This window comes from Typopeltis vanoorti, chromosome 11, assembly GCF_054136105.1.
Source record: "Typopeltis vanoorti isolate ZY-2024b chromosome 11, IOZ_Tvanoo_1.0, whole genome shotgun sequence".
NCBI lineage: Eukaryota > Metazoa > Arthropoda > Arachnida > Uropygi > Thelyphonidae > Typopeltis > Typopeltis vanoorti.
In genome coordinates this window covers 38,742,273-38,762,480 of record NC_143559.1, presented here as the reverse complement: position 1 = coordinate 38,762,480, position 20,208 = coordinate 38,742,273, and the positions used below count along the sequence as shown (strand labels likewise).

The window sequence follows — 20,208 nt, the reverse complement described above, 5'->3', positions numbered from 1 at the left end:
GCGAAAGCATAGCCCATAAGAATGCAGAGTTTGATGCTCTGTCATCTTACAGCCAGATATTAATGGCTACTGCTATTACATCCCCAAAGATTTGCTTTCTGAAAGCCAAAAACAGATGGTGTTCGCAACCAACTCGAAACGTTCACTGACTGTCATGAACTTCAAAAGAAGAGACTCCAAAAGAAGTCCTAATGGACTTAGAAATCTAGGTCAAGTGGCATTGGAGAAGAAACTGACCGTCTCCTACAAAAAAATTTAATCAGCATTTGGCAGCGGGAAAATTGTGGCGATCCCACATGCAAATTGCAAAGAAAGTGCTCAGTTCGCACTGAACCTGAAAACAAGACTTACCATCTGAGGATGTAATGACACGTACAGGACCGAAACCTCTCTAATTGCTCCGAGAAATTAGCTCGTGCCATATGTGGTGGTATTAGCAGCGACCAGATTCGAAACACTTGAGCCCAACAACGTCAATTTGGGAAGAAAAGCTTGTTGAATTCCGCAAGACCAATCCTCACAAAATTTGCTTGTAAGGCATAATCAAACCGGAAAAAGCTCCAATCATTACGATTGCTAACGGAAGTATGCTAATATCAATCCAGCTTATAAACTACCACCTAGAAATTACTTATTTATCGGTAATAATCGATCAGATGCTGGAGGAGACAGCACCACTATTAAACATCGCCACTGTCAACCTTAAGATTGTCAGATTTAAAATTCACGCATAACTTAGGCACTCTGAAATTCTACACTTTTCTTGAGGACTGGATCACGAAATAGGTTATCAACCCTGAAAAAAAAACGCTGCAGTTATTTTTACAAGATATGTAGCTGTGGAAGTATCAGTGGTTATGTTTGACATCGCCAATACTTGGCAACGTCCAGCTAAATGTTTAAGAGTACAGCTAGGATAGTCTTAGAGTTAAAGCTCATATCTATTTTGTGTGTTTTTTTTTAATTTATCCCCGAAACAACTTGGTCTATGAAGTCCAGTGTATGAATGCTGTATGTTGCGTGAAACCAACTAACTCACTTTATGAAGCGTTTAGTTTAAAAGCTTCATAAAGATTCTTGTTAAAGATTTGTCTAACGATATAGAGTAAATACTGGACTAATTTAGATTCATCAATACTGGACTAATTTAGATTCATCGTAAAGCACGTATGATCATATTATATATATATATATATATATATATATATTATATGATCATACTCTGAAATTCTACACTTTTCTTGAGGACTGGTTCACGAAATAGGTTATCAACCCTGAAAAAAAAACGCTGCAGTTATTTTTACAAGATATGTAGCTGTGGAAGTATCAGTGGTTATGTTTGACATCGTATATATATATATATATATATATATATATATATATATAAAACCTCTGTTAAAAATGTTATCACATACAGACATTCATCCAAATCAGCTAATAATAGGATACAGTAAAGTTAATAAATCTGCTGTTTTTTTTTTCAAATATGGCAATGGGTCTATTTAGCTATTAATGTTTTTTTAAACAAAGTGGATTAGATAGTTAGTTAGTTATTTTCAAATGAAAATCCGATAACCAATGAAATGTTATTTATTTTATGTAGATGACAATACACTTACAAAATTGAGATTAGGAATTTGTAGTCTTCCATGAACGCTGAATTAGTATTTATCAAATGAGGAATGGAACAGGAAGAATGTTGTTTTTTTTGGGGGGGGGGATAAGTATATTTAAACATCCATTCAAAGTGGGGAACAGATGTTTTAACGGAGTAGTCAAATCCGTATGAAAACCGCAGAAGTTGGTCTGTCAGCAAATAGAGGCAAGCTCCCTGATGTCACTAGTCTGTATGGATGTCTAACAACCAAAAAAAGATGGCTTAGGAGATAGCGTAGAGGACGGAAAATTTTCGTCAAGAGGACGTTGAGTCCTCCAGGTAGGTGGGGAATGAGAACAAAATAGCCTCTCGTATATTGCATTTTCATTAGTATTGGGAAGGTGGGTAATCATGACAGGTGAGACTGATAATTTTGATGTAGGAAGTTTAAATTCCTCCTTATTCAACAGTACCACGGTGCACTCCATGATCATCATGGGATTACTACAAAGTATAATGAATTTGTTGGCAAAGTGCACCTTTCTCTTTCTGCAATTTTAACGGATCAGGAAGTTTCTTCATCCCTCATGTATATACGCTCCGTGTTTAGTTTGGAGAATACTTAGTTCCTCCCTGTTTGTTGAGAATCAGTACTTAATTTCGTGGCTTTTCCTTCAGATGGCGTTGAGTATTGAAGAAGCGATTCTTTGGCATCGAGGGACGGGTTGTAGTCAGTGACAAAATAGTAAAATTAGAAGATAAACGAACGGAGGTCAACTCTTATAATGGACGATCATTCAATTCACACACACGCACATATGAGGGGGGATTATGCTTCTTAATTTCAAGGGACGGGCCGGAATTATAAAGGTCGTCAAAGAACATAGACGACATTGCAGACAACTCATCAATTGTGTCTCAGTAAGCTTGTTCTGCTTTTTGTTCCTTGGATCGCTTTGGCATCATCATTCTTCACAACCTTAGTACTCTTTCTTGGAAGCACCTGTTTTTGTTAACTCTGTACGAAGATCCTTCAGCTATTTACAATGCCTATGAATGCTTCTCCAGCATCTATGGTAAGATCGGTGAAAGTAACAGTCCTCGTGTTGACACCAGATGTTGCTACTATAACATTGACCTGGTACACTCCATTTAAGTTTGGCAGTTGAGTTGTCTCTTCGCCAAGATTGAGACACAATAAAAAGCGTTGTCGGCGATGATAAAACCTTTCCAAAACTATAATACTAGGGAACTGCTGGTGCACGTGATAATTTGGTCGTTTCCTCAATGATCTTCCAAGGTCATCATCGATTTCTCCATTCATGGCGATTGGAAGCGATCTATTTCTCAATGTCACCAATCGACTTATTAAAGAAATTAGATCAGTCATATTATCGACGTTGACACCAGGGTAGTTAGGATGAGGAGGAAGCCAAGGGAAAGAGTTGTCGGTGGTAAAATTTCCTTGGGAGGCTGCTGTCCATTGCATGGGACAAAGATGTCCACCTCGATACACCTGAAAAACAAAAATGCAATTTTTGTTAATTATTCAACGCATTTTATTAAAACATCATTTTTTTTTGAAAAAAAAAATTAAGGTAATGATTAAATCTCGTGATAAGAATATTTGTTAGTTTTGAAGATCATCTCATTAAAATCAAAACAGTATGTGACCTATAAAGGGTGTTTTTTGATTTTAGAGATAACAGGAATCTTGCTCTGGAGACCAAGAGTATGGATGTTTAAAAGTGGGTAGTGATATCATCAGGAGGTCGAAAGAGCCAACAGGTTAACCATTCTGCCAGCCAGCAGCTAGATGAATTTCATTGTCTTCAGTAAAACTACCACCTCCAATATACTCCTTTTGATCCTTGCACACTAGAAAATGAAGATCCTCTTTGTACGTTAAATTCTGAAGATTGTGATGCTATTTTTTTGGTAATGGTGCCCATATAGTTCCATTTATTTAGCATCTCTAAGCCTACTCGGATAAATTAAAAGGGACACTTCATTACCAACAATTGGCTTTGTTTTCTTTGTTCAAAACAATGTTTTGTTTTGTTTTCGATAGGTGGTGTCAGACTTCTAAAATTAATGTTAACTACATATTTATGTTAACTTAAACATATATATACGTGACCACAGTACTTAAATTATTTAACAAGTAAATATTTTGTCCAAGTATCTTAGGAGATCGTCAGTTCAGTAATTCAAACAATACTAGGAGTAACACTATGCGTGCAGTAAAGTGATATAGGATATATTATCTAGTCAGGAAAATTCCATTTTGTGCCTTTAAGGGCGGCTATCCAGTTTATAAGAATCTTAAAATTCACGGCAGATCAGATTCACATGCATACAAGAGTGCAGAAACCAATTAAAAATAGAAAATTTATTTAAAAGAAAAAAAACGTTGCCAAAAGAGAAGCACAGGAAGCAGAAAACGATGCTTAATCGATCATTTCCCCCACCCGCAGTAAAACTAAAAAAAAAAAAATCACGAGCTGCTTTTAGTCACATTACTTCCATTAGAAGATATTTTAAAAACATATCGAGAGGGTGTGAAACTAGTCACGTGTTCGATTTAAAAACTAATGAAAACAAAACGAGTGGGGACAGGAACCCGCCTTTAAAAAAAAAAAAAAAAAAAAAAGGTCAGTAATAATGACTATAAAAAAAAAAAGTGGGGACATCGAACTGTAAGCACATAATCTTAGACTATTTCTAAATGTGTGCCTTAAAAACATAACCATTTAATGTGTGCGCATGCGCATACACGCGTGATTATGCACCATACACGACCGAGAGATTTATGGTTGATTGCTAATGGAAGAGTTGGGTGTCTGAAGTCGCTTTTATTGTCTCCACGCTATGGATAAAGTAGCATTTATCATTATACGGATGGCAGGAAATGATTCAGAGGGTCCTTTATCTGCGCGTGAATGTCATGGGGGTGGGGGGAGGCTGATGATATACGCGGTGCAATCTCCTATACGAATCGCAAATTGCGACATTATTTTTTTTTTCTAATGTTGTCACTTTGAAGGAGCCTTTAAATAAATTATCGAAGTTCTCTGTCGCTATAGGGGAGTGATACGACGGCTTTTTAATGAACTAAGTGTGTGTGGGGGGGGGAGAGTAGCCGTTCTGGTGCACGCCACAATGGGGTGGGGACGTTCTCGCTATGGACTATTAAATGCCATCAGGTGCGTGAATATTATCGATGACGTAATGGGTTCATTTCACCCACGAGGGGATTCTTTGACGGCAGAATGCACGGGTCAAGTGTACAGACAGAGTTTAAGTCAACATTCGGCTTTTGAGAAGATTAGTGCGTCGGAGTTTCCGCGTTGAATGACTCATTGAGTTCGTTATTGACTATCTGGGGTCTCACGGAAGGTCTAAGCTACTCGTTATTGTTCAGAGAAAGGCTTTTACTGAACGGTATTTCAGCAACTGCACGCTTTCAGTATAACAAGAAAGAATACCATCTTAAGCCGATCAAGACACAATGCTTCTCCGTCTACGACGGAGTGAAAAATTGCTTCAGCATGCAAATACCAGCCACGTATACAGGCTGACCTCCATTTAGATCCCTGAAAACTATTTTTTATAGCTCTAAAACCCAATTTTACATCTATTATATAATGCAAGATACGTCCTACTACAATAAAACGAGAATAATGAAACAAAGCTTATGTTCAATGTGAAAGAATTAATAAACCAGTATTATTACGGCGTATTTTTTTAGGATATTTATTACGAGAAGTAGATCTTCAAAACAGAATAATTATCATCCGTCCTCTCATTCGTTTTAATTACTAGGCAAGGCCGTTAAACCTCAACTTTTAGAAATTGAAAGGCAGCCATCACAATAGCTGGCACAAGACTATTGATGATTGCTAACAGGTTCTGGGGAAGAGAGTAATTACGATGAAGAAATCGCAATTTAAAATGTTGGAATTTTATTTATTTTACTCTATTGATCATTATCACTAATACTCTAAAATTATTTATCTGAAACGGATATGATGTCATATCCGTTCTGGCTATTGCTGGAACAGAACATGGGTTTCTCTTGTAACATTAGTCTTTCGGGAATAGTAACTGCATCATTCTTATCCTATTACCATTTCTGTCTGTTTTGTTATTGATCCGTTCTGTTGTTTGAACTTGTGGAGAAAAGATGCCAGTAACGATATAATTGCGTCTTTTAATATTTACAACAAAATACGGTAAGTGCGTATTGTAACTGTGCTCTTGAGTTTATTTTCTTCTTTGATAGGAACATATCGCCTTTAACTGAAAAGGTGTCAGCGAAACTTATTCAACATCGGTATTATCACGCATATGCATTAAAGGTGTATGACAGGAAGTGGTTATTTGCATGTCAACTTCCGTTTAATTAACTGCTACATTGTAACGGGACACGCGAAGTTAATATCTGCAATACATCCAAAAGGTGGGAGTTTGACTTAAAGTTGTGATGGTTTAATGTGCGATCATTTATCTTTACAATCCCTTCACTGACTTACATCAAGCGATGAACAAGAACAGATGAAGCCAACAAGGTCATTGCGCATGCTTTCAATTGAATGCGTGACTTACATAAAACTGATTTTCAAGCGCTTTGAAGTTGGAGACAAAGGAGAAGGGATTTTTGTTCAGAACGAAACGGAACTAAGTAACCCATTCATTGAAAGAAACCTCAATTTATCAACAACTGTAAGCTCCTGGTTCCAAGGTCCAAGTTCGAAAGTTATCATTAGTGGATAACTTGTGATCATTCGCAGAAAGTAAGCATTTGCAACATAAAAAAACGCAACAACTAAGATGATGCTCTTTGGTTTCAATAAACGAGTAGAAATATTTTCAGAACACTTAGCATGATGCGTTTCATTTACTTAGACTATCTTATGCCACATCTTACGTATTCGATTCTAATGTAGTTCGATTCAACAGTGGAGAAGAGCTATGCGCTAGAGCTGAATGTTCTTCTGTATAAAATAAAATTGTTTACTTCACTGTTAGGACTATACAGTATGCTTCCGCGTTACTATGGCAACGGTACTTCTGCTCAAATCTACCACGTGCTAGTTTGCGTGGTCAAGAGCTAAATAGGCGATCTTAAAAATAAGTCTTAGTAATCTCTCACTTGTAATATAAAAATTTATGTTTTTGTTTTTTTTTCTGTATTTTTATTAACAAAACAGACAACATTTTTAGTGTGTCAGAGTTCAGGTTCGATCTAAAATTGACGAAGAATGGACACTACCATGAAAGACTACATAGTTGGAACTTGAATATTTCTAGTAAGGAAGCGTGAGTTTGGAAATAAAACAGGAAAAAATTTTGCTAAGCTTTGCTCCTTCGAGTTTTCGATTTTAATGGCGCATCAGCATCTATGGCTATAATGTCCTCAATGCTTCAAAGAATAAAATACTGTGTGAGAGATTTAAGAATGTGGTTTGTATCTAAACATTTAAGTGTGTATCAGTAAAATCATGTTCAATAGGATTGAGATCAGTGCTCTGTGGAGGCCAGTCAAGTGTGGTAATGTTCATGTCCACAGACCACGCAGTTACGGCAGCAGCTTTGTGACACGGTGCATTCATTGTCTTGTTTAAAGAGACACTGGGCAGTTCCGTAGAAACGTCACAAAGTAGGAAACATTGCATTGTCCAGAATGTTCAGATACCTCACGAAGTTCAATGTTAGTGGCACCATAGAAATCAGAGGCCAAACAGGACCATACCACACCGCCACCTCCGAATTCCATAGAGTTAAGTACTCTAACATTCACCGAGCACCCGTCCATCTGCTCGGTAGAGGATGTAGCGTGATTCGTCGCTCCATAACACCTTTCCAAGCTTCCGCTTTACACGCTGTTTTGACCAAAGAATGTGATGCTGCATGTTTGGTTCGAGGTATGTGGGCTTGCATATTGCAGTCCTCCTATGGAAACCCATGCTATGAGCCTTGATTCTGAATATTTTAGTGCAGATTCTTGTTCCAGTCGATGCGTAGAGCTCCGCATTCAACTTGTCCGTGGACGAATGGCGGTTTTCACATATTATCTTTTTCGTAGCACCCTGCTATCACGTTCGGTGAGTGTGGCGGGTCGTCCACTGCGGTAGAACTTGTAGTTGAATCCTTGCGTTTCCATCTCAGTATGGTATCACTGTTGACCTGGGATGGCCCAATTTGTCAAGTTGTCAAACAGATAGGCCTGCAACATGACATCCTATCAGAACGCCTCTTTCAAACCCCGTCAGTTCCTTTCTCGCAACCTTCCCCCCCCCTCCACACACACATAGTTGCGCTTACTTCAGAGCATCATATTCCCTCCAATTTATACCGGCTACAAATATGACTCCTTACACAGCACGATGCATCTTTCCCATGAGGGTGTCCGTTCACTTCTTTCCAAGCAGTGTATATATGTAGTTTGATAGATTTTAAAAAAATAATCTTAAAAACATAAGATAGAAATAATTCGCTAAGAAGACAGAAGATGAAACATTCGATTCCTCTTCGGTATTTTGTGACTGAACACATTGGTTACCCATGTAAAAAAAAAAAAAAAAAAAAAAAAAAAAAAAAAAAAACCTTCCGTATAAGTAGTCAGTTTTTCCGTTTCAACATTTGGAAACGATAAGCTAAACAAATTGTTAAATCGATGGCCTTGATGTTCGGTTAGGCATATGGAAGATATTGTGTCCTGTATTTAAGGGGACAGATTGTTGTCGAGCATACACCCCACGACATATATTGGGATGTGCACCACCTTACAGAACTGTCGTGGTTGTTTAAATCTTCCATTATAAGTATAGGGGTGACAATTGCATTATGAGATCGTCCCGAGATATATCTGTCTGACTGCTAAGTAGATTCAGCATAAAATTCTCCTACTGAGAAGCAGAAGGAAAATTCTATATTAGTGTCAAGAGAGACTGGTTGGAATGGGATAGGTTTGGATGTCAACTCTTCCACAGGCAGGTTTCTTCCCGTAACTTGTCCTTTCGGATGATAGTAGCATTTCATCATCTACGATCTTCACTTTTGAGTATATCTTTTGTAGACAAAGGCATACTGGCTTGTACTTCTACACAGGGACCCCGATGCTGTCCATATTCTGACGGAATCCGCGACAGTTTCGTTGCAGGAATGCTTTCGTTATTTCTAGTGGATCCACATGACTTAGGAATTTGTTCAGTTTTGGTTTTATCGGTCTCGAATGTTTCCTTTTTTGGGAGTTATGGGATGGCCTGGATTCGTCTCTTCCTCCTCAGAAAACAATAGCCATGATGTCAAATTCAACTCCATTCGGGACAATGGTTTTGTTTTCCACTGGGGGAGGTATTCATCGAGGCATCTCGAACTCTCTTCAGTAGCGATAGGGAGCTCAAGAGAACTCCTTAATTCTTCGAAGTCCATTCCATTATCTTTCGCAAGTAGCTTTTTAATGTAATGAATCATTTTCGATGCGTTTTAAGAGAAAGTCAGAAAATAATGAATATGGTGTGAGGCCGTATTCATTTTCCCCCTCTCATTCGCTGTATGGAGACGGTAAATCATACTGCTCAAGTATTATATAATTGTGAGGACACCTAAGAGGTATGTTTCCACCACATGTTGTGGTATACTTTATCTTGGCTTCCTTATGTAGCATGCTATGTTTTGTTCTTGATCTTTTGAATTTCATTTCGTCCTTTTAGCATGCTTGGGAGTAAGCTCGCAATTAGTGCATTTTGGTATTTATTTCCATGCTCGATATTGCCGCATCTGCAAAGATAAAACCATCACAGAGAGCGATCTAAGCACGACCATATTTCTGACACTTGAGGGGAAAAGTTCGAGATGTAGAGCCTGACGAGCAGTTGGGATACCCTGCATTCACCCCTCCACTGATATTGGGGAGGACTTTCGATATGTTAAAGTAAGGATTACATTCCTGGTTGGTACTAGGATCATATCCCCAACGTACGGAAATTCTTTAGAGCTTCAGTCCTTTTCGTTTAATTTAAACAAATTCGTCGTCCTAATTGGAATCAAGGTAGAAGCAACTAAGGCTATGAGGATAATGTTTGACTGCATGTGTTCTCCGGCCGATTGGTCTGTTTTGAGTGCGGGGAGAAGGAATGCCTACATCTGAATCGTTCAAGAAACGTAGTAAACGCTGACATTGAATCCATTATGAAGTTTCTGTTGTTACCGAGAAAGATAAAACAAACGAATAAATTGAAGGAAAATTACTTAAAATAATTATTTTAACGAGAAAAGCACTTTAGAAAGTCACTTTCCCTCAATTTATACGTAGATTTTCCTAAGTGTGTAAATAGTTCTTTAGGCAGCTGTACATATTTTCTTCATATAATTAAAATAGCAAAATATTAATTACAAAAGTTATCACAAATTAATTGTTATATATTTTTCTGGTGGCCTTCAGCTCAAACAAAGTCGCTTGACTCTCTCAGCTATGCATAAAGTATGGAAAAGTTAAAATAACTAATTCCGTTTATTTTATTAATAATACAATGATTTTTAAAAAATAAAAATGCAATCGAATTATTCTTCTCAATAACTGTCACACCAAAGTGCTGAAAGTGTACACATATTTGGTTGGTATACTTCTGTATACAAGCGAAATCTCAAATGAGTTGCAATATTAAAGATATACATACATACAGGAGAAATCTCCAATGAGTTGAAATAAACCACGCTACCTGCCAAGACGTCTATAGACGTTCAAGTTATCATGGATGCGAAGTGCTTATTAAAATTGTAATACCATTGATATCACAGGCATGCAACATCTACGAATAAACACCAAAGAACATTCCATTCTGGTTTTTGTTTTCTAAATAAATATAAATAGTGTATAATTTAATAATACTTTTAGATTATTATTATAAATAAAAAAAAGTAGTAAAATAAATTTTATTAGTAATCGAATCGATCTAAATGCATAGAATGACTCGAGGAAAATCCATAACTTTCAGTACCAAAATTTTAATTGAGTTTTGATTATTTACGTCGAAAAATGTGCTTGCATCGGCAGTCGGTTTAAATAAGATATGTTCATATAGCAAAAAATAAACAAGGATAATGAGAAGTACGATATAACGCACTGTTAGTTATCTTTAAAGGAATTATTGAAAAAATAAAATAATACTTCAATATTATTTTGAAAAATAAATTAGAATATTAAAAACTTTTATGAAATAATTTATTTTAAAAATTTAAAGAAATATATTTTTTCTGCGAGATAAATAAAAACAAAACGTACTCAAACTAAAAAACGGGAAAAAGTTTAATATATAACTTAAATCGGGTTATTATCAAATAGAAGAATTATTTTCTTGTGCTCATTTGTATTTCACGTAGTCTATTTTACTTCAACATGAGAAATATTTAAAAAAAAAGAATAAAAAATGATATATAAATCCGTTCTTTGCGGCTCCCCAAAAGTGCTATTTCACTTTAATGGTGCTATCTTGAAAAGAAGGTAAAGAAAAGTATTTGAAGACATCAGAAAGGGAAAAAAAAAACCCTTTCCCTATTGGAAGCACTCAATAACCATTTTTGTCCTCACGGTGAAAATCTCATACCATTAGTTCCGACAAGTATTGAGAGTTGAGACAACCTATCATAGAAGTGGAGAACAGGGATACAGCGACAGACTCTGGAGACGAACACATTTCAGCTGGATAAACGGATTACGATAAAGGAACAAGAAGGGAGTGCAGCAAGACATGGAAAGTAGTTTTTGTCTCCTGCAACGATCGATCTACCCAAGGCATGGCCTATGAAAAACTAGACCTTCCTAACTGTGCTGCTACCGTCCATTGACTTCATTATATATTTCTGTGTTCATTTCGGACAAGTGAATTTTAACTGCGAATATATTTCATCTGAAATATCATTCATATTAAGTGCATTTATATTAACTTAATAAAAACTGTTTTGCTTATATTTTTAATTTGCATGCATTATTTTTCTCATGATAGTTTATTATAACATCGGGTTGTAATTTGCATGATTTTCATTTCATTTTAATTTTATCCTGCATATTAATTGTCAGTTTGTTCAGAGTAATTTTTCTTAATATTTTAAATTATTTCTTTCATTTTGTTGATTTCAGGTATAAAATAAGATGCAATTCATTAACTTTACTTGGACACTGCAGAAAATTATTCCAATAATCGTTAAAAATGAGGAATCACTTGAAAAATGAGGAATCACTTGAATCACTTTTAGGCGGTGATGAAGGAATCAATCGACCGTGAGATGCGGTGATTGATTCATCAATCCAATACCCTTGGAGGGTAATGGATAGCAATGCTGTAGCTAATGAAGCTCTAACTGAGGCTCGGCTATTGCTGTTACCCTTCTGCCATGATCAGAGCTTTAATAATAGCTCAATAACCTTATCCCTACACTGTCCGCTACAGATAACGGGGAATATGAAAAGCATTCTTGCTTCGCCCCTTTAAGCCAGTCCTTATAAGGACTATAAGGAATCACTTTTAATTCGAAGGAATCAATCGACTGTGAGATGCAGTGGTTGATTTTATATCAGATGCCCATATAAGGTAACGGATGGCAATGCTGAACCAATGAAGTTTAACTGAGGTTCGGCTGTTGCTGTTATCCTGGGTTAATGAGTTCGCTCTCTTGGGTTTTGCCCTAAGGGAGCAATTGAGTCACCGGGGAAGTGTTCTCCGGCACGGCCCACTGAGGGGTACTTGCCGGTGAATTATTTTCTTCAGAATGAGCGGTTCTGCTCGGTGGTCGAATTTCACTGAGTAGAACCAACGCGGAGATTTGGACGGTCTTTCGCCCACGAATGAGTGGCCTAGAGATCGTCCGATATTTTTCAGATATCACCTTTACTTAAACATACGGTGGTTGATTAATGCCCTTGGAGGTAATGGATGGCAATGCTGTACCAGTGAAGTTTAACTGAGGTTTGGCTGTTGCTGTTACCCCCTTGGGTGATGAGTTTCGACAGTTTGTTCTCTTAAGGCCTTAAGGGAACAATTTGAGTCTCCGGAGAAAGTGTTCTCCGGCACGGCCCGGTGAGTGGCTTTGTCGGTGAATTATTTTCTTCGGAATTTGAGCGGTTCTGCTCGGTGGTCGGGGAGCCCGTCACTGAGTGGAACCAACGCTGAAACATGGACGGTCTTTCGCCCACCATGGAGTGGACTAGAGATCGTCCGATTTTTTGAGATGTCACCTTTACTTAAACAGTCGGTGGTTGATTCATTCAATCCAATACCCTTGGAGGGTAATGGATGGCAATGCTGTAGCCAATGAAGTTCTAACTGAGGCTCGGCTATTGCTGTTACCCTCCTGCCATGATCAGAACTTTAATAGCTCAATAACACCTTATCCCTACACTGTCCTCTACAGATAACGGGGAAGATGAAAAGCATTCTTGCTTCGCCCCTTTAAGCCAGTCCTTTTAAGTACTTTTATTTAGGAGATCCAGGGTAATGAATGGCAATGCTGTAGCCAATGAAGTTTTAACTGAATCTCGGCTATTGCTGTTACCCCCAGGGACGCCGAGTTTCGCTCTCTTAGGTTTGCTCCCGGTGAGGGGGGGGGGGTTCGCCTGAGAGAGCAGTTTGAGTCTCCGAGGAGGGTGTTCCCCGGTGAGAGATTGTGTCGGTGGATGCATTTTCCCTGGAATATGAGCGGTTCTGCTCTGTGGTGGGGAAGCCCGTCACTGAGTGGAGCCAACTCCGAGTTGCACGGGCTTTCGGCCACTATTGAGTGGTCTAGGGATTGTCCTTATTTTTAGAGATGGCTTTACTTATACAGTAGTCAATGAAGTTTTAACTGAGGCTTGGCTATTGCCGTTACCCAGCTATGATTAGAGCTTTTAGCTCAATAACAATCCATCCACACAGATTTTCTTCAATCAGATGAAGAGTCAGACTGAATCCATCCCCCCCCCCCCATTTAAATTTTATTTATTTAGGCTACAGTGAATATATATAGTTGCGTACGAGATGTGTATACAGATAATTCAGATTTTATTGTGACTATTTTAAAATTATAATTGCGATTGTTTGAAATATTAGTTTTGGGGGACGTTCAGATTCAGATGGATCTTTTTAAACTTAAAATAAAATTCCATGCTTATGCATCGTACATAAACCTTAAATCTACCTATATATGTTTTATATATACTGAATTTATATTTCATTCGCAATATTCAACAGAACTAGGCCAAATTAGATTGTTTGGTTTTCGACTTTGTAAACCACACACACACACAAAGACAGCCTTCTTATATGCAGACTTATTCCACAGTCTTTTGGAATACCGCCAACTTTTTCCTTCAGCATATTCTGTTTGTCTGCCTGTGTGAGAGGCCTTGTTTAAATGCTTTCAAGAGGTGAATGTTTTATTAAAATTAGCGTGTTAAAGCGACTTTGAAATGACTAAGGCGTGTTACGAAGGCAGTGTAAGTAGCTGTAAACAGTGATGTTTTTTTAATTATTTTTTTCTTCGATATAAAAGAGCCCTTTTAAGGTGGTTTTAAAAATTCTTCACACAGCTTTCTAAGCAGAGTTTTATGCTTGATATTTCTTAAACAGAACTTCCATCTAACCCAGAAAATAACTCTAAGGAAGGAAAAATTCGCTTGACAACCGAAATTAAACAGAACAATACGGTAAAAGAGTGCCTCACTCGGATAGTGTTGACTCTGGCGGACTTTCTTTATGATGAAAATTAAATTGCGAACACTTGGCAAGAAGCCTGATAATACTTCACTATTACTGGCATGGCAATTTCTTGAATAGAAACTCCCATTACCGTATTTATAATTACTCCCATTACTATGGTTTAAAATAAATCCGGAATAAACTTAATTTTTATATTTGTAATTCTTTTTATGGTGTATAAGATATTATCTGCATTCTAATATTTAAATTTTCAAAATGAGCTTCTTTTTGGAAATTGAGTCAAATGAATGTTTTATTTGCACAATATTTTTATTGATGAAAGGTATAGCTGCGGGTTCGACATTGAATAATAGAGAATATTATTAGACAACAGCGAATCACTCACTGTCCTGATCATATGATTTTGCAAGTGAAGGGCACAATGATTATATTACATTTCTCTAAGTTTTGACGGATAGTTTGATTATAATGATGTCTTGCAAGCATGCTACATGATTCAAACAAGAATTGCCACTGGGAGTGTAGCTGATGGAGGATAATTTTCCATGCTGGTTTTCTTCTCATATGTTTTCATACATTCTTTAACATAAATTACTTTAAAAATACAAACAAAAGTCACTATTTCTATAAGAAATAATGGCATATATTATACTCTATTATATAATTTTCTTTTCTCTGGTTGAATAATTAATTCTATTTTAAATTAGAAGCGTTTATTATACACCTCTAAATATATAATACAACAATATTATAATTATATGACTATATGTTTGCATTTTTATAAGAATCAATCGACCATGAGATGCGGTGATTGATTCATTCAATCCAATACCCTTGGAGGGTAACGGATGGCAATGCTGTAGCCAATGAACTGAGGCTCGGCTATTGCTGTTATCCTCCTGCCATGATCAGAGCTTTAATAGCTCAATAACACCTTATCACTACACTGTCCTCTACAGATAACGGGGAAGATGAAAAGCATTCTTGCTTAGCCCCTTTAAGCCAGTCCTTATAAGGATAAGGCATTTTTATAAACTTATTAATTGGAATATTGCTGTGGTTAATAAACCTGATATAGAGCTTTGGCACATTTCGTTCGTATCATTATTCAGTAACAAAACTTATTCAGAAACTTTTCAGATAGTTATTTAGATTGCCAGAGTCAGTTGTGTGTAGTTTGTAGGTGAACCATTTCAAGGCAAAATATAACAGTAATGTACAAGTGTCGATAATTATTCATTAATGTTTTTAAGCAGACCTCTCACATGGAGATGCCTGTATAGTAATTATAATATATCTGTATTTATCCTAACAAAGCACAGTAAATAGTCAGGTAACATTTTTATGGAGTATAATATAATTTTTTAGTTTTTATTTTATTTTATTCATTAGTATGTTTTGATTTTATAATGATCAATATTTAACACCAAGTTCTGAGGTGCAGATAGCCGAAATGCAACAATATTTAATCGATGATTTCGATTAACATCTCACAGAGGTTGCGATATGTCAGTGAACTCAGACTATTGATTTTTAAATTCCATTAGCTGATATTACAAACACAACCCCTCTCAAACACATTCTACTTTTCAGTATTGATAATGAAATCCAATATAACTACACGTGTCATTATCAGCTTTGAAGTATATCAAACGAGAAACGAAACCTCATTTCTGGTCGGATATATCTCGTATTCAGTCCTTTGGTCGGAAAAACCCGGGTTCGATGCTTGTCTAAGACGCGAGGAACCTTGATCTGGTCTCTTTCGACTAAAGGCGAGTTAGCGGATCTCATACGGACGTAGGGTTTTTTTTCCTCCCGGAAACTCGGGTTTTTTCCTTCCCCAGAACAAGCAAACCGAACCCGTGAACACACACGGACCACAGTCAGAAATACTGTCCTTAGGGGATGCAGCAAGGAGTGGCGATCCGGTTGCATTAATTAGATGTAAATCCCTTCGGTAGCCGGGGAACTCTCCCTCCCTCCTAGGATAGGATGGACTAGTAGATATAATGAAGATAGCTCGTATTCACCTACTTGCAAATTCCCAAACTCAAAATGCAGTGGGGTGTTGAATTAATGTTTATTGCTCGTTATATATTTTAAATATTTATAAACATTTCGACGATTTTGCATTACGAATGGAACTATTCAAAACTAAGGAGTTAACCCTTTAGGAAGGTCCCAATTACTTTGAGAAATAACATATGATTATAAATCACCTTGCCATCACTATGATAATTAGCTAAGTGCTGTGCAGGATCAAAACCTCTCAAATATAATTTTTAAGGGATTTAAAAAAACAGCACTGTTCCAAAGAATAGGAGGTAAATATTTCAGTTGGGAGTGGGGCATATATCCGAGAATAATAGTGTAAAGAAACGCTAATGTGGTTTAGAGAAATAGAATTCGGAAGTGAGAGGCGGGTACCTATCCTCAGTGGGATTCAACGCTCCTGAATAATGTGTGTGTGTGGGAGGGGGATCTACTGTTTGCCATTTTCCTGTCAAATTTCCCAGAATGATTAAATTAGTAGGTTGAATATTCGATAATTTTTGAAGGAACTACGGATGGTGAAAAAAAGTGCACAATTTGATAGCTATCATCCACATTTAACGTATTCTCCGTTTTCTTGTAAGAAAGCTTAGGAATAAAAAGAGGTTTTCGCATACTAGCGGTAGTGTGTGAGAGTGTGGCCTTTCCATCAGCCACATCGTAGAGATTTTTTGTTTTGGAGGAAACAAAAACGCATACTGGTTCATAATATATTCAAGACTGCATTAAACAGCTCAAAGCATTGGAGTTTTATTATGTGGATGTTAAAAACCCGCACTGCAGACATCACACAACTCCGTTCGTGATGTGCTTCAATGTTTCAAGTTTTTCTATAGTAACGATATAGTATTATATCGTAATATATTACAAAGAAGTGACATACTAGGTTAGAATCTCGTGTACTTTGCGAAGAATCTTAAGTTTTTTTTTTTTTTTTTTTTTTTTTTTAAAGGTGGGTTATCCTGTCTGATATACGGAAGTGGAATTATGTGCACACAATCACTATATGTAACAATACCTACAACAATGCAGCAATTAGGAATAAAGAATAAATCACCTACAATGTGTGAGCCAGCAATTAGGAATAAAGAACGAATCTGATGCATTTCTTGGACAACAGACTGCTCTACAAATATAACAATTGCATAAGTCTCATGACTTCAAATTTTAAAAGAAAGAAAACTATAAACAGGAGGATGATTTTTCCTATAAAGCGCCAAATACGAAGTGGATTATATTTGATAAGAAAAATGAATTTCGAACCCAATACTGTTTACAGGTCCCAATTCTTACAGCAGAACTCACAAGAAATGGTACAACAAAATGGTCTTGGTTGTTTCCAAATATCGCTTGCTTTCTCAAACTCGTTTCAACCTACGTTGATAAATGACGAGTCTCCCATTTGGAAGAAGGGAAATGGGAACAGAGATAAGAGGTGAGGGTTATAGCCTACGAATCTGCCGTCATGCTAGACCGAGAAAGGAATATTTCTTACCTTCATTCTTCGTTTATATATGACACGCACCCAGCCTGATAGATGGTGGATGGTCCGATGTGTGTCTTGCAACAGGAGCCCAGACGTGCGTGGAATGTTTCGAACAAAGAAATAAAAATGTGATCTAAAACAAAACAAATGCACCTCTTTTTTTTTCAGGTGGTAGTTTCTCATCTTCCCTCCACTGTCTTTAATTACTTCATATACAATCAACTAATTAAACTCGTCAAATGACTCCAAGGTCAATTTTTCCCAACTCTCTGCTGTTTACCAAACTGCATAATTAATTGTAGGTCTGCCTTTGTGCTGTTCGTTGACCTAGGTGCGTGTAAAACATTGCTTTAATTCTCAAGATACTTAGACAATAGAATCTAATTAGCATGCCGACCAATGTTTCCAGCTTTTGTTGTGTAGAATGAAAAGCCGTTTATACCAATTTAGTTAAAAGAGCTTACGTAATGAGAAATTTAAATTTACTTTCTCTACACGAGTATGAGTTAGTATCAGTAATGTTTATTTAGATTTACATAAAAAGGAAAGAACAAAAAGAGTTATATAACAATGGATTAACAATCATTACCATATATATAATAGTCGTTTAGGCTTAGAATTATACGGTAGCAGACGATATTCCTATAACAATGAAAACGCCATATTGGTTGTTTTAATCCTTGTTAAATTCAGACAAACGAAAGGCTGTACTTTTCATTGAATGGAGTAGTTTTCATTGTCTTTTTTTTACGCAGAATTCGATAGATTAACTGTGAATTAATTGAAAAAGTTTGCTTTTATTGACAATGAAGTATCAATACCATCTGTAGCCTGTTTTCGTTCCTCATATAAGAGCTAGTTACCTCACATAAACTGTCAAATGACTACTTCTTCACAGTACTACCGCAAGCCACTTCGTCACGAAGGCTTACTCCGTACTGACCAACTCCCTAGTGATCATCTAAACGCCGCTAGTTTTTCCGGTGCCATTCTGATTCGTATGTACGAGTGAAGTAGACGGGATTAATCGATCCCTTTTGGCGCAGCAGGCTCCCCCGTCTTTCCCTCCCAATGATGGAGATTGGTCGACGAACATAACGAAGTCAACATTGCTAGTTAGTTTCACTCCGTGGCTACCCACGACGAAAGTTTTTATTAGTATACACAACAAGGGTGTTGGGGAAAAAAGAATCAAAGGTCATTACGGCGAATGAAGGAGAGAGAGAAACTCGCACAACGGAAAAAACCAGAGTCGGGAGAAAGTAATCGCCTTTTCCCCTCCTCCTCCTGAGGGGAGGTAATATCGATACAAAACTCATTTCTGGCAAGGTTACACAGTGAATTATGTGTACTCATCCATTTTTGTGTGCTCGAACTCCTTCGCTATAATTAGTCTACATCAGATGATTTACCACGGGATGGTGCTATTCCGACTTCATTTCGTTCAACGTATTAATTCTGGTAAAGACCTGGATCGTTTTGCCTTGACGCGGGCTAATGTGATGCATTTATTACGTAATCTATTGGAAGAATCCAAATCAGAATGCAGGGTGGGTTGGTAGATGTAAGAGACAATTCATCTGTTTAATGGAAACGTGGCTTAGAGTAAAAGAGCGACATTACATTCACTAAACGATTTTTTTTATTCATTACGTAAAATGAATTTGTTACAAAAAAAAAAATGACAATACCCCCTTCAGTTAAAGCACGAAGTACTGGCATGTTTTACTGAAGTTGCTAATGATTTATGACACTGATATACTTTTACGCATGCGTACAACAAATTATGTACTTATGACGATATTCATTGAGCTATTTGTTACAGTTGAATGAATCGAATTACATTTAGGATTTCTTAAAGACAAACCTTACAAACTCAAGGACCTATACAGTCTTATCCAGAGTAAGATTTCATAAACATGCTAGCCTGACGCGGGATTCGAACTTTCACCCTTAACAGAGCATTTTCCCAAATGAAGCAGGCATATTATTTAAAACTTAAAATCATCCCATATTATCATTGCCAACACTTTTAAGGTGTGTTTTTGTCATGAACTGTCTTGTAGCGTTCGTTTTTTTTTTGTTGTTTGAGTGTTGAAAATATAAAATACTTTAGCAGTGCCCACATTATTATATGGCAGTGAAATTTGGGCAATAAACAAAGAATAAAAACAAGTGAAATGGGATTTATGAGAAGAACTACAAAATACACATTATTTGATCAAAAAAGGAACGAAGACACTAAAAACAAAATCAGTAAAAGAAAAACTAAACAATTATAAACAAAAATGAATCGAACATGTAAACCGAATGGCCAACACCCTAAACAAATACTAAAATATAAGCCAATTGGAAAGAGAAGGCAGGGTAGA

At 36.8% G+C, this 20,208-nt stretch overlaps 1 protein-coding gene across 1 annotated transcript in view; it reads right to left on the bottom strand.

The window, feature by feature from the left end:
- Window positions 1-2,630: 2,630 nt before the first annotated feature.
- Window positions 2,631-20,208, bottom strand: part of LOC150101451 (amino acid transporter heavy chain SLC3A1-like) — a 37,719-nt gene continuing 20,141 nt past the window's right edge. Inside the window, exon 4 of the mRNA XM_090400798.1 lies at window positions 2,631-3,113. Within this exon, the coding sequence (XP_090256924.1) occupies window positions 2,631-3,113 (483 nt within the window). The remainder of the gene's footprint in view (window positions 3,114-20,208) is intronic.